This window comes from Chroicocephalus ridibundus, chromosome 13, assembly GCF_963924245.1.
Source record: "Chroicocephalus ridibundus chromosome 13, bChrRid1.1, whole genome shotgun sequence".
Classification (NCBI taxonomy): Eukaryota; Metazoa; Chordata; class Aves; order Charadriiformes; family Laridae; genus Chroicocephalus; species Chroicocephalus ridibundus.
In genome coordinates this window covers 11,151,651-11,178,864 of record NC_086296.1, presented here as the reverse complement: position 1 = coordinate 11,178,864, position 27,214 = coordinate 11,151,651, and the positions used below count along the sequence as shown (strand labels likewise).

General features: G+C 43.2%; 3 protein-coding genes and 1 long non-coding RNA gene across 8 annotated transcripts in view; 2 read left to right on the top strand and 2 right to left on the bottom strand.

The window, feature by feature from the left end:
• MED15 (mediator complex subunit 15) overlaps positions 1-2,251 on the bottom strand; it is a 30,809-nt gene extending 28,558 nt beyond the window's left edge. For all 3 annotated transcript variants that reach the window (XM_063350540.1, XM_063350541.1, XM_063350542.1), the window contains exon 1: positions 2,071-2,251. In XM_063350540.1, the coding sequence (XP_063206610.1) occupies positions 2,071-2,138 (68 nt within the window). In that variant the 5' untranslated portion in view covers positions 2,139-2,251. The remainder of the gene's footprint in view (positions 1-2,070) is intronic.
• A 218-nt stretch (positions 2,252-2,469) lies between these two features.
• KLHL22 (kelch like family member 22) lies at positions 2,470-20,246 on the top strand. 2 transcript variants are annotated; one of them, XM_063350544.1, is made up of 7 exons: positions 2,470-2,607; positions 11,786-12,038; positions 12,954-13,119; positions 14,348-15,066; positions 16,206-16,398; positions 17,794-18,027; positions 19,084-20,246. In XM_063350544.1, the coding sequence occupies exons 2-7, from the start codon at positions 11,812-11,814 to the stop codon at positions 19,459-19,461; spliced, it is 1,917 nt and encodes a 638-aa protein (XP_063206614.1). In that variant the 5' UTR covers positions 2,470-2,607; positions 11,786-11,811; the 3' UTR covers positions 19,462-20,246. The 2 variants fall into 2 exon arrangements, with proteins under 2 accessions (XP_063206614.1, XP_063206613.1); XM_063350543.1 differs by having other exon boundaries at positions 11,769-12,038.
• LOC134522679 (uncharacterized) lies at positions 15,058-26,270 on the bottom strand. 2 transcript variants are annotated; one of them, XR_010073099.1, is made up of 4 exons: positions 26,145-26,270; positions 18,481-18,538; positions 17,459-17,516; positions 15,058-15,191 (listed from the first exon to the last, which is right to left on the bottom strand). It is a non-coding gene; the product is annotated as an uncharacterized LOC134522679 (long non-coding RNA). The 2 variants fall into 2 exon arrangements; XR_010073100.1 differs by lacking the exon at positions 26,145-26,270 and adding an exon at positions 25,289-25,931.
• The window catches only part of CRKL (CRK like proto-oncogene, adaptor protein), a 16,258-nt gene continuing 15,101 nt past the window's right edge, over positions 26,058-27,214 (top strand). Inside the window, exon 1 of the mRNA XM_063350548.1 lies at positions 26,058-26,867. Within this exon, the coding sequence (XP_063206618.1) occupies positions 26,554-26,867 (314 nt within the window). The 5' untranslated portion in view covers positions 26,058-26,553. The remainder of the gene's footprint in view (positions 26,868-27,214) is intronic.

Sequence of the window (27,214 nt, the reverse complement as noted above, 5' to 3'; positions counted from 1 at the left end):
CTTAACTTTTAAGACCAAGTGCTAATATTTATCTTGACAAATATCACTTGTTACTTGCAGGATGAACTGGAAGATATATATACATATAAGAAAGGGTATTTTCGTAACTGTTAGGAACAACCTTCCCACAAATTAAGAAAACTTTCAGATGATTCACCAGATATTTATTTTAATTACCTCCCTCTTCTACCTCCTACGTAAACCTCACTAATGGTAAAACTGGAAGCTCATGGAAATAAATAAAAATTCATTGCATACAGAACTCCAGTCTTTTTAGGCAATATATTGCTTCCATTTATTATTCAATAAACCTATCTATTATAAACTCTACTTCTGGCTAGCTTCACTTTATTCCAAGTACCAACATGAAGCCAAGCCAAATTGTTTTCTGATATCTAGCACATATTAATCACTTTAAAAAAAAAAAAAATCCACTGCAGTCATTGTACACTTAGCCAGTAACAGGTTTGTTTGCTTTTTAAACAAGATAGTGAATACAAACACACGATGTATACTATAAAACTGGATGGAGTGCAAGGAAGAAATATCGCATACAGACACAATCTTAAAAAAAAAAAAAGACTGTGTCAATACATCTGTAACAAAAAGCACACAGGTTATATATAGACATCTGCGCACATATGTAAAAGACAACAAACTGAGGACATTTTATTTCTACTTTTACACAGCAAGAATAAAAAGTTTAGGATTACTGTCATCTCTTCATATGGCATTAACCTTAAAGATTTTATTAGTCAGTAGTAGTAATTTTTTAATCTCTTGCTGTATGCTTCCATTGAAACATTTATCAGCAGCGTTTCCTGCTCAGAGAGAATAAAACAGTTACAGTTTGCAGGTCAAACACAAAACCAAAGGTTTATTGTGTTAAGGTTTGTATCTGCTTACTCATATTTATTTCTTCAAAGTTACACAGCATTTGAGGGCACTTTAGTTTACCTGTTTTCATGAAAGAGTCGAAGAGGAGGAGAAGAAAAAGCAAGGGACTAATCTAACAACATGAATAACCTTGCAGAAAGTTTAGAAAGTAAAACATCAGTTCCGAGCACCAAGAAAGTTTGCACGGCTTTGACAGACACACGATTGTATTTCTTTAATGAATACCATAACAGTTTAATTCTGAGACAGCACCTTAAGCCTACAGCTAGGCAGTAAAACCACCTGCAGTCAAACAGCATACTGTTTATGTATCATTTAAAAAAAAAAAGACAGCCCGTTTTTAAATATTGATTCTCATAAGCAACAAGGCAAAATCGAGCTTTTCACACAAACATAAATAAGGATTTCATTGTTACTTCAGAAGCACTGAACAGTGCTTTCACTTCTGTAATAACCATCTTTTGTAGGGTAAAAGAGCCTTCCATAAAATAGAAAAAGCATGCGTAGCAGCAAAGTCATTCAAGTAAAGTGATTGTTTCACAAACAACTGACAAGGCAACAAGCTGAACTTTTTTTAACAGCCTTTTAAGCACCAGATAGATACCAATTACGAGTATGCTTGCTTTAGAAGTGAGAAAGCAAATCCCTGTCCAAAATAACAAAAAAATTAAGTCACCAACATTTTTTATTTCATTTTTGCCCTAAAAAAGTGAGATGCAAGATCGCAACAGTGAGTTTCATAGGACAGAATATGTCAAAGTTGGCAACACTATGGGCACTGCCAGAATCGACCCTAAAGCAGATGCTGTCAAGCCGGACGAGAAGCCAGTATTCCTGGGGAAGAGAGAAGCGAAAGGGAAGGCGGTGCGGAGAAATGAAGTCAAAGAACAGGCCCGGCTACCCCCGCACAGGGTCTGAGCAAGTCCTGCTAACGAGGCCCCCTCACCAGGGGACGGCGAAAGGGCCCGGGGGAGAGGAAACACCGGGGATCACGGACAAACCCGGGCAGCAAGAGGAGAACCAGGAAGGACTCGCAGAGGAGCGAAGACGCGTGGGACGCGTCCACCCGGGCGCGGGCGGCCCCGGGGGCAGCAGGAGCCACCGAATCCCCTCTAGCAGCAGCGAAGGCCCGCCTAAGGCCTACTTAGCGCTGAGGCCGCAGCCCGCACTCACATCTGGCTGACGAGCTTCTGACGGAAGTTGGTGCTGCGCCAGTCGGTCTCGGGCCCGGTCACGTCCATCCCTGCCTCCACCGCGAGCGCCGCCCGCCGCTGCCGCCGCGCTCCCCGCCGCCGCCTCGCCGCACGCCACCGCGGAAGCGTCGCGCACCCACTTCCGGTGCGCTGAAGGCTTGGGGGAAATGGAGTCCCGGAGCGGAGACCCACCAACTCTCGCGAGAGGTGCCCGCCGGCGCGGGGCTCGCTGGGAAACGTAGTCCCGCCCTGGGCACCCCACCTGCTGCGCCGGCACCGCCGCGGTGCCGCCGCCCGCAGCCCCAGGCCCCGCCGCACGACCGGGCACACCCTGCTCAGGGACACCACTGCGCCGCCGGGGCCCCATGGGCTGGCGGGTGCCCGGGTGACGCTGGGGGCTCTCGCCCCCGCCGCCCGCCCCGGTTCCGGCCGCTGCCGCCCCGCCCGGCGGGCGTGTCACGCGCCGTCGCCGCCGTTTCCGGGTCGCATATGAAGGCGGAAGCCGCCGCCGCTCTCGGTAGGTGGCTGGGACAGCGGCGGAGGGGGGAGAGGGAGCGCTGGGCCGCCCGCTGCTCCCGGGGAGGCGGTACCCCGCAGCCGGCGCCGGCGTTACCTGTTCTCACTGGGGACAGAGCGAGTACCGGGGCAGCCGGCGAGAGCCTGTCCCGGCTCGGCGGGACGAGGCCCGAGCGGGTGAGGCGGTGTCCCCCCGCAGGGAAACCAAGGGGCGCCGGCGGGCGGGAGGGACACGGGCGAGGGGTTGCCGGGTGCGACGGCCAGAGCGGGTCTGGGGGCAGCGCGGCGGGTACCGGCGCTCGGTCTGCCGGCCCCACTGCCGGCCAGGGCTGCCCCTTGCCGAGGCCCTGCCGCCCGCACGAAGCTACGGGGGCCGCCCCAGCAGCCAAGGCCCTGCTGCCTGCACGGAGCCCCTGAGGACTGGCCTGGCGAGGCCGACGCCGAGACCTCCGTCCCTGCGCAAAGCTGCCCGGGCTGCCCGCACGGGGGGCGGGATGAGCCGGGGGCGGGGGGTAGCGGGTTTCAGGGCCTGCAAAGGCATTTTCAGCAGGGGAAGGGAAAGTAAAACCACAAGCATGTTTGAATGGCTTTCACTTCTTCGTCACAGGGTTAGCCTGCAGTCGGGCTGTCTCTTTTAATGATGTCCCATCCCCTGCAGAGAACACTGCTCACTCCCTGTTCCTGATGGGAAAATGTATCAGTTACAGGGAGGGGGATGACAACATGACGATTCTTCCATATTACAATTTCTTGGTAACATTTGGGCCACAGGCCACCTCCCAAAAACACTCTACAGAAAACTTTACAATTTATGAATTTGGGTAAGTTGCAAGTTACTCATAGATAAGGCAAAATGATTCAAGTTAGAAAGCTCATACTCTGTAGGTTATGCTACTGTTCATGGGAAAAAGATTTTTTTGTGTATTTAAACATAGATACATTTCATAGGAGTTTTGTCATATACATATTAAATATGAGATGTTTTATTCTCTCTGTGCTCTAGAAATAACTTCTAATAGACTTGGAAAAACAAACACAACTGGTGTTTGCTTCTGAAAGGAAGGAATGCCAAAGTTTGTGAGACAGCATAGTTTGCAAAAGCTGTTTTCCAAACTATGCCCTCACTTCAAGTACACTGCTAGTGCTAGAAACTGAAAGTGGCTCAGAAGTTCAGCCCAGAGTGATGTGCTTGTGTATTTCCATTAGTGACTTAAAGAAAGATGGTGTGTATAGACCTTTCAAAAGCATCTCATCACTTGATGAGCATTCAAAACTAATGTTGAGATATTGTATACTATCAGATGTCTGTCTTTGTGTCTTTGTTTCTTTGTTTTTGTGGGGACCTCGGTCAAAGGAGCTGTTTGGGTTGTTTCCCCTATTTGTAGAAGGTTCCTAAAGTGAAGTGGTATTTCAGGAAGAAGATTTTAATTTTTTTTGCACGGTTGTGAATGCATAGAGGGATAATTCTGAAAGAAGCACTGCTGAGAAAAGTTTCTGCTTTTCCTTCACCCCTCTTCTCTTTGTTTTTTCTTCAAAAAGCATGAAACTGGCTTAAAGTCTTGTCTACGCCTAATGGTGTACTCAGTTGTCACCTATGTAGCAGAGTCTTACAAGGGCCTATTACAAATTATGGTATAGTTAGTGAATTATGCCAGTATTTGCACTCTAGTTAGAATGAATAGTTTTGCCTTTCAGTTTACATTGTTTGTGGCATCACATCTGTTTTCTGCAGTATTTTGGCAGGCACCCAGCTGCCTCCCCATTCTGCGCTCTCCCAGACTAGTTGATCTATTTGTTTGCCTGCCCTCTGCCCTGTTAAAATTCTGGTATGTGGCCAGGTTCTGCCTATTTGCATTTGCAACCCCTGAGAGTCAGCATAAACTAGCATCCTGCTGTAGTCTTGTATCTTGTCTTCTTGTCAGGCTTTCATCTGAAGCCTGGCTTAGATCCTAGTTCTTGTTGCTCCCTAGGGAGAGATGAAGGTGTGGGAAGCCTTAGGGCACAGATTTTAAACATCCTTCAATGCACTAAGACTTTTAAGGGCCTAATGTATTTGGATCACAATCAGCACGCCATAGTGGTTGCTCTGTATTAGAAAAAAGCTATGAAGAAGCTGGTCTGCAAGAGAGAACAGAGCTGCAACTGAGCAAGCTTTAAGAATGGACTAAGAGGAACCACATAAATTTCAATAGCAAAAGCAAAGTCATGCATCTGGGTGCATGCATGGCTCCATATATCAGAGCAGGTTGGAGACAAGCCTGGCTAGAAGTCAGCTTTACAAGAAGAGAGCCTGAGGGTCCTGATGAGCAAAGCTGAATATGATTCCTCCAGTAGGGGCCAGCTTCATACTGGGCTGTGTTAGCAAGAAATTGGGAAATTGGGGTCATGGGAAATTATTATTTCCCACTCTGTTCAGCACTTATAAGTCCACAAAACCTGAATACCCTGCCCAACTTTGAGGTCCATGCTGAAAGACAAACCTGTGAGTTCAGTGGAGGACCACCATAGAGGGCAGGAGCATGTACAAGGAGATACATGTAAGGCAAGAAGGCTGGGTTTGTTCAATCCAGAGAAGAAAAGGCTAAGGGGAGAGCCAGTTGCCATTTTTTAAGCTCTCTAATGGGTACAGGGAAATGTAGAGCCAAACTCTTCTTTTGTGGAGCACAGTGCCAAAGATGAGGGGCAAGTGTCACAAATTGCAGGAAAAGAAATTCAGACAGGATAAAGAAGAAAACAAATTTGATGGTTAAGCACTCAGATTTCCTATTATTGACAAGGTTAGAGATTCTGCACTTGACTAGACAAAGCTCTCAGCATCCTGACCCAATTTTGAAGATTTCCCTGCTTCGAGCAGGAGATTGGACTAGAGACCTCCCAAGTTTCTTTCTAGCCTAAATTATTCCACAATTCTAAGAAAGCATGGGCTCCCCACCAAGCTTGAACCACCTGTCCATATGGCAGTAAGCTAAACAGATTTGGATACCCGACACCAGCAAGCTCTAGTTTATTTTGGGCACAGCTGATGCACAAGAAAATATCACTATCTGCATAAAACACATCTTTGTAGAGATGTAACTGACAGCCATGAGCTCTTCAATACAAAAATGTCTGAGTTTCCATAGAAACTAACTTCGGTAATCCTTCCTGTATCCAGCCATTTCTCTATAGTAGAGAATCAAGGCTGTCATCACTGATGATAGTAAGCATCAGTGTATGACATAGATGCTAGTCGTAGAAGGGGTGAATAGTTGTCTAGGCGAGTATCATACTGTGCAACACCAATAACAGACTTCAGCACTGTAAATTATCTACACTATGTTTAAAGCACAGGATCAGTGCACAGCATATCTCCAAAGAGGATAAAGGCTGAGTATATCTATAATGGCAGCAGGATGCATCCAGGACATGTGCCCTGACCCAGCTGCTGGGAAGCGCTCCCAGGTACAACACAGATATATTTCTCAGGGAAGCAGGACTCCGTTCTCGATCTCGGAAAGCCATGCTGTAAGCCATATGAATTCCCACTCCCCAGAATGTTCTTTACTGGAGCACCACACAAACACCTTCATGTAACAGTTGCTCTGCACTTAAAAACTTAGGTAGTACAGACACTGCATTCTCTTCCACCACATCTATTTTACCGTGCCTTTAACTTTTCCTTTCCCCCTTCTAGTTCAGCTATTCCATTCCTATACCCTGTGTTCTTAAAAGGATGAGAATTTTCAGTGAGCACAAGAGCAAGCCAGCATACCAGTCTCTTGCTGTTTTGCCATTTGAATGATCAAGCCACAGTCCATTCCTCCTGTCCCAGTGCCCAGTCCCAGGAGGTTTCCTCAGTCATAAACCACATACCTTTGCTGTGAAAGCAAGTATTCTGTCATTGATTAGAGGAGGGATTTTGTTAAAAAAATGAACCACAACTCTTTTCATGTACAGATAGTTGAATAGTCAGAAACCTCACTAAGACTTGCACTTTTTCGTACAAGTAATCTGCAGAAGCACGTTGTTGCAATGGAGGTTGAATACAAGACAATCACACTGAGCTATCATCAAGCCACTGATGCCATAGCTTCCACCGTGTTCATAGCTTATTAGAAAAGACCACACTAAACCTTGAATATAGTACAGAGAATAGAAGGAAATATTAGATATCCTTCATACTCCCTCCCTGTCTATCATTGCAAGGCATGGCTGCTTTCTCACAGTTCCTAAATGGAATCCAGATACACAACACAGAAAATTTCAGTCTATTGAAAAAGAGCAGTCTTGTCTTTCTGCCCTCTACAACCCTCTTGTCTGAAGGTTTTGCTGTTTATGGGGGATTTGTTTGTTTTGTTGTTTTAACTCCTTGATGTGAAGTGACCAAACAGTGCAGGTCTTCCTACATTAGCATTGCCTATAGAAATGCACATACAATTACTGACCGCCTTCTTCCTCTTAACATACTGGACACTCAATTGTAATACCCTAAAATTAATCACAACATTAACCCATGTCCTCTAAAAGATAAACGCAAACATACGTAACTTCAGTCTCAAGTACCTTGTGCAGCCAGCTAAGAAAATCTCTAGTCTGATTTTCTCTGCAATTTCAACGCAGTTAGAACAAGGACTTGCCTTACCTTATTTCTGAAGGCAACATCCCACAGCATATAAGACGATACTTCTTATCTTTGCTACTGTTAAAGAAACTGAGTGAACAGAAGGAGTTCCTTGTCTCTTCCACCTTAGGGTCAGTCCTGCAATACTCGGCCACTGAATCCCATTGTTAACAGCTGACCATCAAAGAAAAACACGCACAAGGCCGGGTCGGGGGGAGAAGTATTACTTAGATTTCTAGGAACTTGGCTCAGTCATAGAGCAAGTTTCTCAGTAAGAGAAGCAAGAGAACAGAGAGGCCTCAATAACATCCTCCAAGCCCCCTTCTGGTAGAGAGGCTCAGGACTGAGGGAACTTAGCTGCATGGTTCAAAGGACTGTGCATTTACATTAGCTAACAAGGGCCTGCCTACAACTCCTTCATCTACAGGGACAGATATGCCAGTCTGTGAAAATAGCATCTCAAGCCTTAAAAGCCAGCAGCAGAGTTTCTAAGTGGTCAGGAAGGAAAAAGAGTAAACAGAGGTTTTCCGCAGCATGCAAGAAGCTGAACAAACCTGTTCTGTCTCTCCATTCAGAGCTGTACCGCTTGTACTACATTTAGCTTTTGTTTTTTTAAAGGACAATAAAGATTAAGCACAATAGAAGTTTGAGGAGATGGGGTTAAATTATTTTCAGCTAAAAATATACAGAGTTTATTCAATAAAGTTCCTTGCTATTTTTAAGATTGATGGACACTTAGAAGGCATAACAATTCCTAGGTACATTAACAGTCATTCCCCCCCACCCATCTGGTACACCACACATAAAATAGCACACTTCTACTGTTTGGGGTACCAGACAGTAACAAAGGCACAAAGGACACAGGAGAAAGGTCAAAGTTAGACCACACAGCCCGAGAAGCAAGGTGCTGTGCCAACACCAATATCACTCCACAGCAAATTTGTAGTCAGCATTTAGAACAACATCCAGAGAGATACGCTAAACTCACCAAGCACTCTGCATTTAATCCGGAAAACTTCAATGCCAAAACCACCACACTTCTTTCAAAGAAGCCCACAACACAACTCCACTAACCCTGATTCAACAACTACTCGTTGTAACTTCCTACCCATCCAGCCCCAGCTGCTCCTTGTACAGCTATTACAAAGCTGAGGACAGTCAGTAATCAGCTAAGTGAATCTTGCTGGCCACCCCCAACACCTGCCTTGTCTTAAAGGTCTTGTCTACCAGCTCCTGAGAGTACCTAGGTATGAGTTAAGAGACTTTCCTTAGCTTTTGGCTTAAAGAGGACTTAACCACCTATGCCAGTCAGACATCATAGATTAAAACCATAAATGCTTACCTTTAATTTTATAAGTAGGCAAGAATTCATAAAAATAAGCAGTGAGAATTTTTCTAAAGAAGTGTGTTACCACTGGTTAAAACTATAATAATAGGCATTCATAGTTATTTACGAGCCTTGAAGCCTGATTTAGGAGAACAGGGAGAAACACACACCAGGATATAGGTTCTCAGAGTAGCCACCGTAATTAAGAAACTTCATGTATCTGTGTACAAAAAGAGCTCATGAGTGCTGGCAAGTTTTAGACCATGTACACTGTACCTGCTGAGTAGTATTCTACACTTTTTCCACAGCAACATTGGTATTCAACATGCAGCTAACTGGTTGGCAGCTGATAAATACAGATGGCAAAATACTCATCGATAGCTACAGTGTTGAATTTCCATATCATAGTGTCTCTGTGCTCCAAACACACAAGACAGCTCTTGTGTTGATATACATGCATGAGTGACCACCCTGAGGACAGTCCAGCCCACTAGTGATAGCCAAGATACAATCCAGGAGCAGAAGTTGAGAACAAGAAGTAGGGACTGCCAAAATTCATAAAATAGAGCATAACAAAATATCTGTTGGCTCAGCTGTTGACTAGCCAAAAATCAGCTGTGGAGGATGGTCAAACTTCTTCATACTTCTTCAAACATACTTCAGCTGTAGTCCCAGCATCTATGTTTGACCACACTGGGTTTACCACAGGTCTGCTAAAAGGGCCAGCTTGTTCAGCTATTGCTAACAGTTGTGGGATAATTCAAATCCATGTCCAGTAGAACTAGCAGAGAGATTAACTCCCTACAGATCTCCAAGACAGCCCCATTTGTCACTGAAAGTCCTGTAGATACTAATGTTCATACAGCCTTCAGAATCTCTAATTATTTCTGATTTTTTTTAAATTTACTCTCTTTCATAATACTATTTGATCTTCCTGGTTCTAGTTACCATATTTGTAAGATAGGATCCGCCTAGGGGCATTACTTGCTGAAAGCTTCACCCCCTTTCTATTCCTTTTTAAGATTATTTGGATACAGAATGTATTCTGAATAGTAACTGTCCACAGTTATATTAATTAAAGGTAGATTTAAATAAAGGCTTGTCGTGATTATACAGGTTCCCCACTCTACTCTGCACGTACCTCTCTCTCTCTCAGGAAGCCACTTCTCCTACAATACAGTTCTTTGCTAACAGTTGTTACACAGGTTCAATGGCCCGTGTAGTTTAATATATCTCACTTATTTCTCCCTAGTCTCTCTTTCACCAATGTCTACAAGATATGACATGCTGTAAGACTGTATCAAAGGTCACGCTGTTTCCACTACCCAACAAAAGTCTTTGAATTCAGAAAATAGTTCATTTGTTACATTTACTTCTGCTTTTTGATGCAATGATTTTATTTTCATAGAGACTTCTTTTCATATAGCTCTCTAAATAGCTGAAAAGATGCAGCCTTTTTTGGGGCATTAACCACATTAACTCTGGAGTGTTAACCACATTAAACCACGGTTTATCTGAATCTGTTCCTCATTTGGACCATATCTCACTCTAGTTTGGTTTTGGTACATTTATTTCCTTCTAGTGAAATGTGAAATTTCTGATCAACATCTAGTAACACTCCTTCACTTGCCTTTCTTAATATATTATCTCCCTTGCCTCAATCCATCACTTTTAGTATTCCCCAGGAGCAAATCAAATGATACAGTAATGTTTTGTCTGCTTCACAAGCAGTCATCTTAGTTCTAGGAAAGCATCTAGCTATCACAAAAAATAATCCATTACTCATCTCCTCAGCTGATGATGGATAGTTTCCTCTGTATAATCAACTTGAATGTGCTCCCTAGAAGGCTGTCTCATCAGAGCTCCTCTTCTGAGCTGGTTGTCTTCGTTTTTCTGGCAAAGAACAGACAACCATTAATATGCTTTTTCAGGTTTTTTTCCATCCCATGTCACCTAGCTTCCTTCTGTTTTGGACAGCGTAGGGTAACTTGTCTCAGGCAGAAAAATAAACATTTTCATATTTCTTGCTGATATCCAGATAGCTCCTTCTTCACTGACCATACACAGAATACCTTGCGGTACTTTGAGAGATTTCCAATGCTGCGTTCACTGTCTATGGCTGGTACAATTAAACAGTGGTTCCTTTTCCTTATTCTTTGTTTGGATTTGCTGGGTTTGTTCTGCTTTTGCTTCTCTGACTGCTGATAACCCCTTGTGACTATTTCTTGTGCCACTAAGCTATTTCCCAGGCTGCATAACTGTGTCTTAAGCAGCCATATCAGCTAAGTTATTTCCTTTTGCTAATGTGGTTTTTTTTAATGCGCTCCGACAACTGGATAGAGTCTATGAGCTTTAACTGCTACAACGTCTGACATTCTTCAAAGACAATAGAAAGGGTAAATTACAGGATGGTAGAAGAGGACTCATGAGATTTTGAGAGCTTAACCATAGACATGAAATACAGTCACTTCCAGCTAGCTTTTTACAGGTGTTTCCCCATGTGCCAGAGGGGACTTTCCTACAGCGTCAATGGCAGCCCTAGAAAAAGTTACAGGATAGCCCTCTACAGTGCCTACACTGGAGGAAATACCCTCTCTCTGCAGGGAATCATAACGAAGTGAAAAGCAGTTGTGCATGCTAGCTTGAAGTTGTCACAACAAAGAAACTCATTTTGAAGCCCACAGTTTCATATAGTATTTTATAGAATGATAAATGGAAATGTGCTCAGCTAAGGAAAATGAAAAACGAGACAGGGAGAGATGAGAGCTTTCGGATTCTGGGGTAAAATATCAAGAGAAGGAGTGAAGGTGCAGTTTATATTGCAGCAAAGTTATCAGAGGATATTAGGCAACTTGGAATTTGGCAAAAATTATGTCAGTCTTGTTCTTTGTTATAAATTATGCAGAAATGCAAAGGGAACTAGGTTCTGGTAATGGGTTGGGAAGTTAAACTCTTGCTAAGAAAAAAAATATTCCTACATGCTACATACTCTGACTCTTAGACTGAAAACCCAAGAGTCAGAATATTTGCTTGAAAAACCATGTTCTGCCAGTTTGGTGTGCTGACATACACCTGTGTATTTCCAGTGTCATCATTCAGAGTAATTTTTTCAGGGTGGAACCGTCTCTCCATTGACTGAAGAGTTGGTTTGATTTATTAACTGTGACAGGCAGGGGTCAGAGGACCATTCATAAAGCAAAAGGTACAAACCTTTGCTGATTCTGTTGTCTCACAGATTTCATTCTGCTACAGCTGGTGGCTGAGCATTTCTGCCTGGGATGGCGGAGGATCAGGAGCTGACTCAGCCACACAAAGCTCAACTCGAGCCCTCCCTTCAGCAGCGCACCAGCAACACATACCGCAGTGCAGAGCACTCTCAGGCCTTGCTCAGTGGCTTGGTATCTCTCCGAGACAGCAGCATCCTCTTCGATGTAGTTCTGGTAGTGGAAGAGAAACCTATTGAGGCTCATCGCATACTTCTAGCTGCATCCTGTGACTATTTCAGGTACACTTCAGTACAGCAGTAACAAGCATGTGTCTGAATGTTACCCAAATCATCCAAATCTTCTGTCTTGGCGCACTTCTTCTGGATGTAAAATTAGACCTGTAAGATGGAGCTGAATGTGTTTCAAAATACTAAGTATGGCTTTATTCATCTCCCTGTTATGTCTCTACAGAAATAAAGCTCTTGTTCCTGCACATTGAGCTTACCTCCACTAAATTCACTGCGTGTGGTACTTGGAGGTATATAAAGAGACGAGACTATCTGAACAGGTGTCTTCTGCATAAATGCACTCTGGGTGGCTTTTAACATATCCTTAGCATTGTAAGACTTTGTCCATTGTGGTGATCACCTCATAATACACAAAAAGACACTGGAAGTGGGTCACTCCTCTGTTACATGCCTGTAGTGTGACTCACTGTCCATTAAATCAGGCACTCCCTGGTCAATTTGACTAGCAGTTTCTTGAACTGACTTTATTTTCATAGAGCAAACAAACAAATCTCAAGGCAATCAAGCCAAATTTCTAACTGGAGGAAGAACTGCTCTAGCTTAGAAAAAATTCCTACAGTCCCAAGTTCCTCTGTTTTTCCTCTTGCCCCACACCCAGAGTATCTGCCTCTGCCCATTGACTATCCATATGTACTGGATCTGTACTTAAGTCCTTCAGCTGTGAATCATACCTTTCAGATGCCCCCTACTGTTTTCCTGCACAATGAAGAGTGTTTTTTTCTTAGGTCCTAAAGGCCTGTGCTCTTTCTATCCTTGGCTTAAAGAAGAGGTAATCCCATAAAAGAGTCTGGCTAGGATTTTATCTTTCTGAATATTTTTTATGTTCCCAGGACAACATAATATAAGCAAACTGAATATAGCTTCAATGCAAATCTGCCATAGCATGTGCCATTGTCTTTTTTACAGAGGAATGTTTGCAGGAGGACTGAGAGAGATGGAACAAGAAGAAGTCCATATTCATGGCATCTCCTACAATGCAATGTGTAAAATCTTGAACTTCATTTACACTTCTGAGCTGGAACTCAGTGTGAACAGTGTACAGGAAACCTTAGCCGCAGCCTGTCAGCTTCAGGTGAGGTACTGGGAGATGTGACAAAAAAGAAGCAAGAAGCAAAAGCAACAATGAAAGAAAGAGAAGATACAGATATCTAGTTAAGTGGAGGGTTAGGGGGTGAAAAAGAGCATGGGTCAGATGAGAAGAATTTCTTTGAGATGCTGTATCCACTGGAACTAACTACGGAAGGGTAGGAACAATGAATGAGTGCATGCATATCTCATTTGTGCCAATGCTTTTATTACTTATAAAAATTTACCATTTCAGCTAGAGGACTGTTTTATACAGCACTCATTTACAGTGATCTGCTTATGACAGCTTCCCTAGAATAGAATACCTCTGGCCTATGGTAATGGACAGGGCTTGCTGCTCAGAAATTGCTGTGCTGCTCAAGCCTGCCAAGAACTTCCCCAGATTGAGTCCACAGGTACATAATCTCCCCCGGCCCCATCACTACAGGAAATCCTATCACTGTGGTTTCTGCACTAAGTGCAGAGTTCATGTGCCTTTAAGACAAGATTTTTTTCCCAAATTTCCCCTACAGCTAATTGCTGCACAAGGCTTTGGTACTAAATCTTGAACTTTCTGGGTGCTTGCTTTGGTTGCTTTCTACACGCTTAGCACCACCTTATTAGCAGAGGGGCTCTTGGACAGCAGTTAGTTATTTGCCAGTGGTCCCTCCTGCTAGATACAACTTCAAATCATATTCAGAAGACAACAGTAAATATTAATTTTCCTTTCAAATGGCTTCCTGTGCTCTTGAATGATACAGATATATTTGCTAGAGATACAGTCTTTGATACAGTATGTCTATAGTGCTCTGAAAGAACAATTACAGAGTGGATGCAAAAACCTGGCTTTCACCATGTGCTTCATGCCTTCTGTTTACATGACTGCCTCCCAGGCAGCCTGCAGCTTGGTGCTATGCTAACAAAGCAGGCAGCCCGGCTGTTTGGTGTCCCATGTGTCTTGGAAGGCACACTGCTGCTGCACCTGAAGCCAAATTCATAGGCTTGCAGTATGATGTGGCTAGAAGATCTATATTATATTCATCTACATACCCATGTTGAGTTGTTCTTTTTCTCTGGAGAAAGGTGAATTGGGTGCCAGTGAACATGGTGATCAGGCTGTGAGGAGAGCAGTCATCTTGTGGACAACTTTCTTACAGTCATCCCAGGCTTCTGTCACCTGTCTCCTGAGTGGGAGGCAAGTAGTGTCGGAAATGAAAAATATCTCTCTCTTGCAGATTCCAGAAGTCATTAAGTTCTGTTGTGATTTTCTCATGTCCTGGGTAGATGAAGAGAACATCCTCGACGTGTACAGACTAGCTGACCATTATGACTTGAGACATTTGAGTGATCAACTGGACTCCTACATTTTGAAGAACTTTGCAGCTTTCTCAAGGACACAAGTGTACCGACAGCTACCCTTGCAGAAGGTCTACTCCCTTCTCAGCAGCAACCGTTTGGAGGTTAACTATGAGTTTGAAGTTTATGAAGGGGCACTTTTTTATCATTATTCTCCAGAGCAACTGGAGACAGATCAGGTCTCCCTGATGGAGCCCCTTAAGCTACTTGAGACAGTTCGTTTTCCTCTGATGGAACCCCAGATCCTGCAAAGGCTTCATGACAAATTAAATCCATGTCCTTTAAAAGATACAGTTGCAGATGCATTAATGTACCACAAGAATGAATGTCTTCAGCCAATTCTTCAGAGCTCCCAGACACAGCTGAGATCAGAGTTCCAGTGTGTAGTGGGATTTGGAGGGATGCATTCTACTCCATCCATTGTCCTCAGTGATCAAGCCAAGTATCTGAACCCCTTGTTGGGAGAGTGGAGGCATTTTACAGCTGCACTAGCTCCCAGAATGTCCAACCAGGGGATCGCTGTTCTCAATAATTTTGTGTATTTAATTGGTGGAGACAACAATGTAAGTGGTTTTCGAGCAGAGTCAAGGTGTTGGAGGTAAGATAAGGATAATCCTGCTATTGTTTTTATTACCACCCTGTTGCCCATCTCTGAGTCAGTAAGCCAATAGCGCAGTCTGCATGCTTGCCAGCCAAAAGATTAGGAACTGAGCAGCAGCCTCACTGAAAGAAAACAAGAAATAAAGAAATGAGCCTGATAGTAACAGGAAGCTTACAGCAGTGCTTATGGGACAAAGCCAAGCCTGACAGGGTAGAAACAGCTACTCATTCAAGAGTATTACATGTGCTGCCTTTCTGCCTTGTTGGAGGGGGCAAGTATTAAAGGCATGGGAAGCAATAATGGACTGGGGGTCCCTAGAACCCTGGATTTTCTAGATGCTCTGAAGCTAGAATTTTCAAGAAGTCTTCTGTGTGTAGTTTTGGTCCCAATACAAAGGGATTTAGCTGACAAAAAGGATTTTTAAATAAAATGCTTTTACTGGTTGATTATCAAGAATTTGTGTGCACAATAGCAGTATTCCAGGGTCCCCTTATATGCTTCTGTGCCAGAGAAAAGCGCAGGAGGAAGGATCAATTTTAGATCTTAATGCCCATTACATTGCAAAAACAGATACAAACCCTTTTGTCTTTACATTGTGGTTGTTTTTACTAGTTTTAGCTGAGTTGCCCTTATTTTGTCATGTGTAGTTTCACTTCACAACCAGTTTTCTCTGTAGCGAAAATTTCCAGACCAGATAGATATTTTGACCTGAAAATTCATCATGAGCTTCACTTTGGGCAGCAGATATTTGAGGAAAATACACCATATTTATGCCCTTCTTGGCTTCTTGAAGATCCAGATTCAGTCTTTGTGCTATTTTTAGACTCTTTTACTTCGTAGAATGGCTTTGTGCAAGCAGAGACTTTGATGTATAACCTGACAGCAGTGTATAAGATAATGGAAAACCTAGGCTTTTATAGCATGATTATATCAGCTAAAATACATCTTCTAAAAATAGAATAAAACAACTCTGCTAATAATAAAATGCTGACAAGGCCAGATTTCACTCCACTTACAGCTGAGCTCAATTTCAGCCAAAGACAGTACAGTAACCCACATCTGTGGTGCTGTCTGGTATTCCAGCAATGATTCTGTGGCTGTACAAATAACCTTCTTTGATCCCATTCTTTTACAAGGTATGACCCGCGACACAACAAATGGTTCCAGATCCAGTCCCTACAGCAAGAGCATGCCGACCTCAGTGTTTGTGTTGTGGACGACTATATATATGCCGTCGCAGGCCGCGATTACCATGAAGACCTGAGGGAAGTGGAGAGGTATGACCCTAAAAGCAACACTTGGGAATATGTGACACCTCTGAAGAAGGAGGTAAGGAGTGCATTAGCCACACACACTACTACAGTTCCCCAATTCCTGTTTCAGCTTTTTAGATGCTTTTCTCACGTGTAGCTTTTAATTTGCTGATATTCAGATGGGAAAAAGTAGCCTCTGCATATGGGATAAATGAATATCAAGAAAGGAGAATAATAATATATGTAAATTCCATTTTGAGGTTAAATGCTTATTTTTCCCTGTTTTCCTGTTGTTTTCCCCTGCACCTTTATCATGTTAATCCTTAAAACCATTTAAAATTGAGCAAAACCTCTGGGAACAGGAAGTTCCCATTTCTCCTAGGCAGGTAAACTATGAGCCACAGTAGTACAAGCTTCTCATTTACAGTCCTGACAACATGCTTTACTCCTGATCAGAAGAGATAATGGCTCAGTAAGAAGGTACATCAGTTTCTATAGCCTACTTAGTTCCTGCACACAGAACTGAGATTGGGTAAGAAGTTCCAGTGACAATAGCTGATGTGATGCAGAATCACATCTCAGTCAGCTAATGTAAGACCATTACTCATTTGAAATATGTGAGTAATAGCTATCTTTTGTCATCAGTACCATTTATCCTTCTAGAACAGCAATTGCCAAACTAGCAGTTGCGACCCCAGGAACGAGAAAATAGTGTAGTGACATGGGAATTGGGGTTATGAGTGGAAAAGTTTGTTCTAATACTGTTAAAAAAGGCAAGAATTTCCATTTTCAAGTTAAAAGTGTTGCAAAGGAGTAAGATAAATACAAACAACTGCTTGATGAATCTTGGTTCGGGAAGAAAACTAAAATCCTGAGTTTCCTTTCCAGAAACTATGTTGATTTCTACTACACCTTTTAAAAGCGTTCAGTCAAGTGACCAGCACAAAATAATATTTGTGATTTCATAATGCCTCTTAATCAAGAATCTCAAGACACATTAAAAATATGAATATTACTGCCATTTTACAAAAGGGATGCAGAGGATAAACAGCTTGCATGAGGTCACAAACAATAAATGTGTGTCAATGCTGAGAAAAGCCTTAAGATCCAATTGAGTTCCAAGTAGGAAATCTTACCTTCTTGATAACACTGCTTGCATAAGAATAATCTCCAACAGAAAGGCTTCCAAGTAGACTAGGGAGAAAAGTAATAGTATGAATGATCTTCTAATCAAGGAACAAAAAAGAATAAGAACCCACGACAGTTCTGGAAGTTTTAGAAATTCTACTGTATTTCATTCAGAAATTCACACTTATAGCATAATCACCTAGAAAGGAATTGTCTATAAGGAAATCCTTCCAGATGTTGATACCTGCGTAACTCATGAAGAATGTCACTCCCTTAGTGTCTATTCCATACTTTGAAACTGTGAGAAGTGCATAAATCCTCTTGCTTCCTTGTGGTACTACAGGTATACGCACATGCTGGAGCAGCACTGGATGGGAAGATGTATATTACTTGTGGGAGGAGAGGAGAAGACTATTTGAAGGAGCTACAATGTTATGACCCAAAGACTGACCGCTGGGATGTTTTAGCAGATGGTCCAGTGAGACGTGCTTGGCATGGGATGGCTGCACTGCTAGGAAAGCTCTATGTAATTGGAGGAAGCAACAACGATTCTGGCTACAGAAGGGATGTTCATCAGGTGAGACCACGTCATACCTGTGTCTTTCTTGGAAGAGTCTCTTTCTTATGGATGCTTGCACTCTGACGTAATGTCTGTCTCTTACTAAGTATGCAAATAAAACTGTCTGCCCAGCAACAGCTACTGCACCAGCTCTCCCCCACTCAATTGCAGAATTTGCAATGATTTATTTACTGTTGTCTGTCTTGAACGAATGCATTGTCTAACTCACAAAGCATTTAAAGCTCTAGCACTTGAAATTCCTACCAATTTTAAAATCTCTTTGAAGGATAACATTCACTGGGATGCACATACCTCATAAGTAGCACATCAAATTTATTTTGCATTGTCTTCTCATGTGCATTTTTTCCAAGTCGAGGACTTTTGACTTAACAATGTTTAATTGCAGGACACAGTTGTATACTTAAATATACTGTATACTTATACAGAGTTGTATAATTAAAAATACAGTACCTGATGATAAGTGATGGCTGGAGAGAATTCTCGAGTCTTATTCCAGCTTCTAGAACTGCTACAGACATGAAAAGAAGACACAATTATAAAGCAAATGAAGATGGCAGAATTAAATCCAATTGAAAAGCGTATCTGAATGATAAAAAGGTGCTTACAAATAAAGTAGTTACGCAAGTAGGTACCCAATGAAATCTAAAACTTCCCATGTGTTTATGGTGCAGAGACAGCTTAGCAGATTTGTCACATTTGTAAGTTCTGACACGTTTTTTCCTAATGCAAACAGATGCATTATGTCTGATCTTATCCTAGCATGTTTCCCTATCTCTTTCACTTTTGTATACATTTTTTGAATGACATACAGCTGTTACTCCAGCAGCTGGGTCAAAAGTTGTGATTCAAAGCTATATGGCAACTATGCACAGTTTTCTGCTGAGTACTGTACTTACTGTACTTCTACTACGTAGTGATATGCTCTCTCCATTATCAACACCCTGTCAAAAGACTGATGATATTGCATGGCTTCCTAAATAGTTTGCCATATGGCCAGGCTCTGTCACTAAGATACAAGTTCGATTTTGGCTAATCTTTCTTTTTTTTTTACAGGTTGCCTGCTACAGGCCAAGCACTGATCAGTGGACAAATGTATGTCCACTACCTGCAGGACATGGAGAGCCAGGTATTGCAGTTTTAGACAACAGGATCTATGTCTTGGGAGGCAGATCCCACAACAGAGGAATCCGCATGGACTATGTCCACATTTACGATGCAGAGAGAGACTGTTGGGAGGAAGGACCCCAGCTGGAAGATGATATTTCTGGGATGGCTGCCTGCGTCCTCACTTTGCCTAGGGCTATTTTAATGGAAACAGAGAAATGGTTCTCAGAATGGCATGCAGACCGTGTGAAGTATCACCTTGACTTTCCATCGGAAGTTATGAGCGTATCAGACTGGGAGGAATTTGACAATTCAAGTGAAGATTAGAGAACTTAAATATTTATTTTTTGCCAGTGGATGAGGAAATTAAGGCTTCAAGAAAATACTTAGATATTTTATATGTCTTTCTTATATATGTAAATCAGTATTTAAAGGTTTGAAAAATAAGTGTTCTGCACAAAATGCCATTCACAGTCAATAACTGCCCATCTGCAAGTGTTCTGCACAAAATGCCACTTACAGTCAGTATCTGCCCACCTGCCAGAAAGCAGCGTTTTTAAAGTAACCACAGAACTGCCATTTTATCCCAGTTAAAGTATAGAGGTTCTTTTGCTTTAAAGGAGACTTTTCGCAACCTTCAGCATGGACAGAAAAAAAGGCACAGAAGGCTCTGTTTGACTAGCTTCTTCCCTTCCAGCTTTTAGCTTGAAAGAGCTTCTTGAGATTTTTTTTTTTTGCTTTTCTTTTTGGTAATAAAACTTCCTAGCCAGCTTAACATAGGAAGGTGACACCTCGTGTCTTCCTCCTGTGCCAGGTGTCAGACAGCTTGATTGGGTTTTCAGCAAGATTGAGCATACGGAAACAGGAACAGTAGCAAGAAAGTCTGAACCTTCATCTCATCTGGGCATGCAACCATCTTTGTAACTGGGTTAGAGTCTGTGAACTGACACCCACTCCTGAACTTCTATACAGCAAGTTCTGTCAACACAATGGAAAGAAGATTTCTAGAAAAATTTCTGTACAGAGTATGACAATCTCATCATTCAACTGTGAGACACATTTGTTCACAAGCATAAATCAATAAATTCTTGTCAGAACTTTTTTCTTTTTAACCACTGTCTCAGTTTTATTAACCATGATGTGAAGTCTGAAAGTTAATGAGTTTAATTAGATCCTGTAGTACTACATTAATATCAGTGAAGTTACACCAGCTTGGGAGATGGGCAATTTTTTTCATTCTATTATTATATGCTTTAGAAGAAGATAAAGAGAGCACAGATTGGCTTGCCATCACATAAGAAAAAAAGCAATAAGGAGATAACTAGAGGTATTGAAAATTACACTGGTCCAGGACCCTGCAGTAGCTAACTAACGCCAGGATCGTAATACAGAATTATGATAGCTCAGAAAGATAAGGCATAGTAAATCCTTCCTTCATGAGGCCTTAAAATAATCGGCTTCTGCCTACCATCTTGCTTAACATTAGTTTAGAAGCTGATTTAAAGTATGAACCAGTGGGATACCTGAATAGTATGGGATCCTTCCTCTTAGAAGGGCAGGAAGTAAGCGGTGCCACCAGAAAATCATGACAAACTACCAAAGGCTTTTAAATCTCGTAGCAATAATGGGGGTTGCAGGAGAAGGGCAAAACCAAAGTGACAATCAGAATGATATGCTACTAGTCAAGTATCATCACATCATGACAAATAGCGTGCACATTGACTTTAGAGAAACGGAAGAAGTTCCTGGATATTACCATTACTTAGGGATATTTTGTTTATGGAAACAAAGATGATTTCAAAACGGACCTAGATGACTCTACATTAGTAGACTGGGCTCCTGGAAAAGATGCAAGAGTACTTGCACATTTCTTCTAATAAGCTCAACAGCTTTTTATTGGCAAGAGGGGCATTTGTTGAATTTTTTTCTCCAGCACTGTCAGTTTTCACCTCAATCTCTGAACATTTGCCAATTGGCAAATAAAACAAAGGACCTGGTAACTGCAGAAAACCCTGTATATAAGCTTCTTCAGAAAATATTTGTTTATAATGAACTCTGAAGTGCACATGGAGTCTGGAAATACAGACTTTATTACACTGCAATATTGGAGACTGACGAGTATTCCTATTTTGCCTACAAAGTTACTTTTAATGTGCAGAAATTAAATGTAGCCCTCAGATACAAGGAAAGACCTCTCTGACCTGTACATCACTAGAACCACTCCTTCCAGACTGCAAATGCTGCAGTGGCAATTTGGTTTGTCTGCAAACAACAAGCAATTCAAGACTTCTAATGGCCCAAGTCATATGCTAGACCCAGTTTTTCTAACTGAACTCAGAAATCTAACGCAAGTTTAATGCTTGCAGTGCATTTTCCATTTTAACTACCACTTCTCAACAAAACAGTGATATCCTATGTTATACAAGTGAAAATGTTATTTAGCCTCTTTCATGATAAAAAAAAAAGTAATCATTCTTTGGCTTATTTTTCCTATGTATACCACTAGAGGGTATTACTTACTATTACAAATAACGAAGCTGATAGGCTAATTCTTAGATTACATAGGAGAATGTAAGACATTCATGAGTCATTAAGCTAAAGAAACATCTTGAGAAAACTCATGGGGTTTTTTTTCCAGCTTCTACTCTATCACTCCTTCTGTGTTTGAATACTGATTTTTAGATGGTCAGGTGATCTGTTTTTCCATTTATCAATATAAGCAATGTTGTGATTGCATTATTTATTAAATGTTGCAGTTGGATGCTGTGTACAGAAAATAAATATAAGGCTTAGAATGCAGTTATAAGGAAATTACTTGCCCTTAAAGCAGACCATCTACCTTAGAGAGAAGTGCTGCGTTATTTTTCTTTTTTCTTTTTTTTTTTCCAGTTACTGGTGTAATACCCTAAGTTACATGAACTAATCCCAAGGGCAGGTATACGTTTTTTGATTTGATAGAAACAAAACTTCTGTTGCTTTCACCCCCAAAATTTCTTTTCATCTGAGCATATTGTGACTGTTTATGGTATGTACTACCTTACTTGCATGTGTTTTGTTTAGGTAAAAACCCACAGGGTTTAGTTTAGCTTAGCTCAAACCATCCTAATCATTTAGCAGTAGCTGTTTTAGTCCTATGTGTACCTTTTCAAGCTAACACATAGGCTAAACAATAATAAAATTGCTTTGCTATACACTTGCGCATTTTATCTAACTCAGCAGATAGATATAAAGAGCTTTGTTCTTGTTTACTACAGTTACCTATATAAAGAAATTGCAGGAGAGATTACAGATTGATATACAGAGCTATAATTACTATTGATCAGTTTTCCTATCAAGATTGGTGCTTCAGGAACTTAGCCTTCAAGAGCCCACTTAAACTTTGTGTTATCTTAAGAAAAACATGTACTCATAGGGATTCTAGATTGATTCCATATTTTTTAATTTATAAATTATCTGATCTCCTAAATATGTCAGTCTTACAGTAAAAAGCATTCATTTTTTACAGCAAGTCCTCAGAGACAGTATAGCACAAGACATTGTGGACAGATGGACAATGAACTAAGAAAGCTTTAAGTTATTTCTGGTTTCTAAGTGAATAGCCAAACAACTCTTCCATAACCGAGTGATCAAAATACCAACACTTAAATTGCTGATACATTAGGAAGTCCAGAAAAATAATAACTAGGTTTCTTGATGATCTATTTTCCTATTTCCTGCCAGCACAGAGGTAAAGCTGTATAGGCATATTTGCTAGACTTGTAATTAGTGGACTTGTATCCTAAAGTATTTCAGGCTTCCACATTTGGTGAAGTGATTGTAATTGCTTCAGTTTTTGTTTCATAACTGCTTTCACTACTGTATTTCTTCTCCAGCTGTCTACCTCCAAATCCAACATATCCTTTCCCATTTCCTCATGGTTTAAATTAGGGTCATTAATTTTGCATTGGAAGCATACCCAGTACTTGATTTGAAACAAATAAGGATTCTCATTCTATACCCTTGACAGAAATGTACTTCTCCTTACTGAGAAACCAGTCACATGTACAATTTCTTTGGCATTCAGCCCAACTGATGGGGTCAGAAGCCTCTGGCAAAAGGAAGAAGGAGCAGCTGGGCATGGAGAAAGAGGGACGGGATCTTCTCAAGGGAATATTCTGCCAACTGAGTTTTTATTTCATCAGCAGCTGATGCACTTTAAGAGCTCCCCACCTCCTCAGTTGTGCTACAACTGTTTGGCCATGCTCTGAGGGTGGAAGCTGCCAACAGGTAAGACAAAGAGCATAAATTTGTTTATATGTAATAAAAAGGTGAAGTGGTACCATAGATATTTCTCCATTCTTCCTAAACCAAATGTAGTTGTCGGGTGCAATACACCTGACATGATTGTCTGTAGTCTAGAAGTTGAAGCCTACTCTGATAAGAGAATATTAATCATCTTGAACAAGTCATCTTTTTCTCATATGTAAGAAGGTGGGATCTTTTACCTAGAAGACCTGGCCTAGTTCAACCAGTTATTGAAACTGAGGGGGGAATTACTTGAAGGATGCACACAGCCTGCATGAATACAAGTTCAGAACAGGTAATTGTGCCAGTTACAAACTGAAAGCCTCTCCATGCCTTAGAATCCTCTCTGGATGGGAAGGTGGGTGTGCTGGTTCTCCAGCATCAGTCCAGCCCCATGCAGTACTGCACAAAAACTGCTTCATAATTAAATACTCTTTATTCCTGACATGTTTCAACTCTTTTGAGATGTTTGTACTATGCATACAAAATTGAAGCAAAATCACTATGTATTTGACCTACTACATTTTTTTATTATACCAAAAATTATAATTCAATAAAATGCAGCAATAGGAATTTTTATTTCCTTTTAATATACTATGTGTTACTAATTTTGCTAACTTGTGGCTTTTGTAATTACTTTTAAACATTATTTAGCCTGTTATTGCAAGTTCAGGTACTATCTTTTAATCTCTATTTTGGCCATGACCAAACAGAAAGTGATCCAAATCTGCTCAAATGACAGAAGAAAACATAGTAACCTTCAGAATCTATTGTAGCCTATCTACATGTGTTTAAAACTGACTCTCATTGGCAGATGCAAGCACTTAAAGCAGTAGGAATGGTATAGCTACTAACGGTATAGCTACTGTGTAAGCTTCCCTAGCAATGGATGAATATTTTTGTATGTAGGTGAATTTTCACATGGTATTATTCATCTCTGGGTCTACTGTTTTGCTAGTGTTGCTGTACACGATTAAACAGCTGTTGTTTTCCACCCAGGAGATGGCTGTACTTCAGCGGCTGGTAAAGTGATACCTGTACATATATTCAGGACCTACTTTAAGATCCTTTCGTGTTAGTGATGTTATAAGACTTTCCTGGATGATTTTGTCTAAATGTAAGATGACACTGGATGAGTCTTCCATTTTTGAACTCTGCTAAATGTCTACACAGACACAGTCCATATGTTCCAATCCAAACACCTCAGCTGGCATTAGCTGCCAATGTAGGAAGAAGAACAAAGAGAAAAAAAAATGACCATGTTGTGACTGAGCTTTCAGAAAAGGCAGAGCATGAAAGAAGACAGCAAAACTGGAATAAGACGGCACAAAAGTCCAGTTAGGCATTTCAAGACAGTCATCTTAAATCTATTTCTCCATTTTAAATGGCTTTTGTTTTCAAGTGCTGCTTCATTTCACATTGCCAGCCCCAAAGCAAAAATAAAAAACAAAAGCAAGATTAAACAGAGTCATGAGGCTGAGCTAAAAATCACACTATTTGCAAAGGTTTCTAGCATGTCTGGGGAACGACTGCAGTTATTTTGTCACGCCCTTGCTTACTGCAGGCAGCCACGCTGACTGCCACCACCAGCCCTCCCAAACGTGAGTCAGACCATGCAAAGGCCCACGCTGAGGTCACCCGACGCCAACCTCCCTCTAAAATTCAAACCGCTCATGCTGCACCACCCGCCAAGCGCTCGCCCAGCCCCTCGGGCCTGCTGAGTCCTTTCCGGGGTTTCCTTCCTCTTCAGCGGCTGCAACACCATCTTCCCTCCCGCCCGCGCCCTGACAGACAGGGCTTTGACCCCCCTCATCTGGGAACAAGGCTATATGAGACAGGAAACCGTCTCTTAGAGCACGTAGGAAGTTACCTCGAGATCAGAGGAGATTATGGCAGCGGCCCATTTTGTTCCTTAAAAAAATAATCAACTAATAAAACAAAGAAACCTCAGGGAAGGTGACTTGTGCCTCCAAACCAGGGGGCCTTGCTGTGGGGCATCCCACTGAGCTACGACCTGTGGAGAGGGGAGGGAGGCCCAAGGCAGGCTGAGGCAGGGCAGGAGGGACCCTGGAGGGAAGCAGAGTGTGCCTCAGGGTGCCATGGCAAACCCGAGCAGAGAGGACGTGCTGAGAGAGCGCTGGCGAGAAGATGGAGGAGGTGTGTTGGCGAGCCACCCTCTGATGTCTTCAGCCCAAGGTCCAGGCGAATTTTTCGGGGGGGGACGGGCCTGTGGTAAAGCGGTGCGTGAGGAGCACAGCCCTGCTCTCTGAGGGGTTGCAGAAAGCACAGGGGTCTCGCACCCCACCGTACTCAACTCGCCAGTGGGGCCCTTCACCTTCATTCACCCCCCAGCCAGGACGGCCCTACCCGCCGGGGAAGGTCTGAACGGCCCGAAGGGACTGGGGAAGGAGAGGGCGCTCCCCACAGGCACCGAACCGCGGCCATCCTCCCGGCCTGCCGCCTCCCTCAGCGACGCCGCCCGCTCGCTGAGGCGGGCACTGCCCCGGCCTCCTCGCGCCCGGCCCCTCCATGGCGCGCGCGGCAGCACGCATGCGCGGGGCGGTGTCTCTGGAGAACTCCTACTGCCCGGCGCCGCCGCCATTTTGGTGCTCGGCTCTGAGAGGGGAGGGAACCCATAGGAGAAAACGGGAGCCCGGCGCTTCTGCCTCCCCCGCCCCCCCTCCCTCCCCGTCTGGCTCCGGCGCTGAGGCACCGTAGCAGGCTACCTTCGCCGCCTTCCTGGGCTGCCTGTCCTTGTCAGCCGCCGCTGCTCTTCGCCACCCGCCCGGCCGGGCCCGCCGCAGGCCTGAGAGAGAGGCGGGAAGGATGCCCTGCACACCCCGCCGCTGAGGGAGACTCGGGGGCCCTGACCGCCGCGTCTGGCCAGCCCCACCCCAGCCGCTCCTCGGTCCTCCGCCTCTAGAGGCACGGAGCTTGCTTCACCCTTATTCCCCTTTCCCTGGGCTTCCTATCTGCTGGGCTGAGCGCTAGCCGCTTCCTCCTAGCCCCCAGCCCGCTCCGCCTCCCAGGCCTCCTTGCCCAGGCCTTCCCTTCTCCGGGTCTCTCCCTCTGCCTAGGGCCTTCGGGCTCTTCACCTTCCTTCCCCCTCTCCCTTCCCCTTCCCTGCCCGGAGCCATGTCCTCTGCCGCTCGTTTCGATTCGTCGGACCGCTCCAGCTGGTACGTGGGCCCGGTGTCTCGGGCGGAGGCGCAGACGCGGTTGCAGGGGCAGCGGCATGGCATGTTCCTGGTGCGGGACTCCTCCACCTGCCCGGGGGACTACGTGCTCTCGGTGTCTGAGAACTCCCGGGTTTCCCACTATATCATTAACTCCTTGCCCAACCGCCGCTTTAAGATCGGCGACCAGGAGTTTGAGCACCTGCCCGCCCTGCTGGAGTTCTACAAGATCCACTACCTGGACACCACCACCCTCATCGAGCCTGCGCCCAGGTGAGTGCCACCCTCCCTCCGCCCCACCCACTGCCATCTTTGCTCGAGGTGGCGCAAGGAGGGAGGGTGTCTTAGTCCAACCTAGCAGCTCCAGGATCTTAACATTGGATGTAAGGCCACGCCATGTATACTAAGGAAACATTTGGTTACGGCCCTTGTGTGAAACGGTTTCTAACAGTGGTCCTTAGCCCTCTGGATCTCAGTGACCATTATGGCTTGCTCTTTCAGTCAAATCAGGTCCTGTCCTTATAGTGCATGTACACATATTTAAAGTTGCCATGTACCTCTTTACCACTGGCTGTAATTGCATTGCAAGAGGGTGTGGTCGTGCTTTGTGTCAACCTTTT

What these genes read in the sequence shown, in the direction of transcription:
- KLHL22 (XM_063350544.1), top strand. Translation starts at nt 11,812, where the DNA reads ATGGCGGAGGATCAGGAGCTGACTCAGCCACACAAAGCTCAACTCGAG. An exon ending in CCGCAGCCTGTCAGCTTCAG is followed by an intron (nt 13,120 to 14,347) that starts GTGAGGTACTGG and finishes TCTCTCTTGCAG; the next exon opens with ATTCCAGAAGTCATTAAGTT. An exon ending in TGACACCTCTGAAGAAGGAG is followed by an intron (nt 16,399 to 17,793) that starts GTAAGGAGTGCA and finishes GTGGTACTACAG; the next exon opens with GTATACGCACATGCTGGAGC.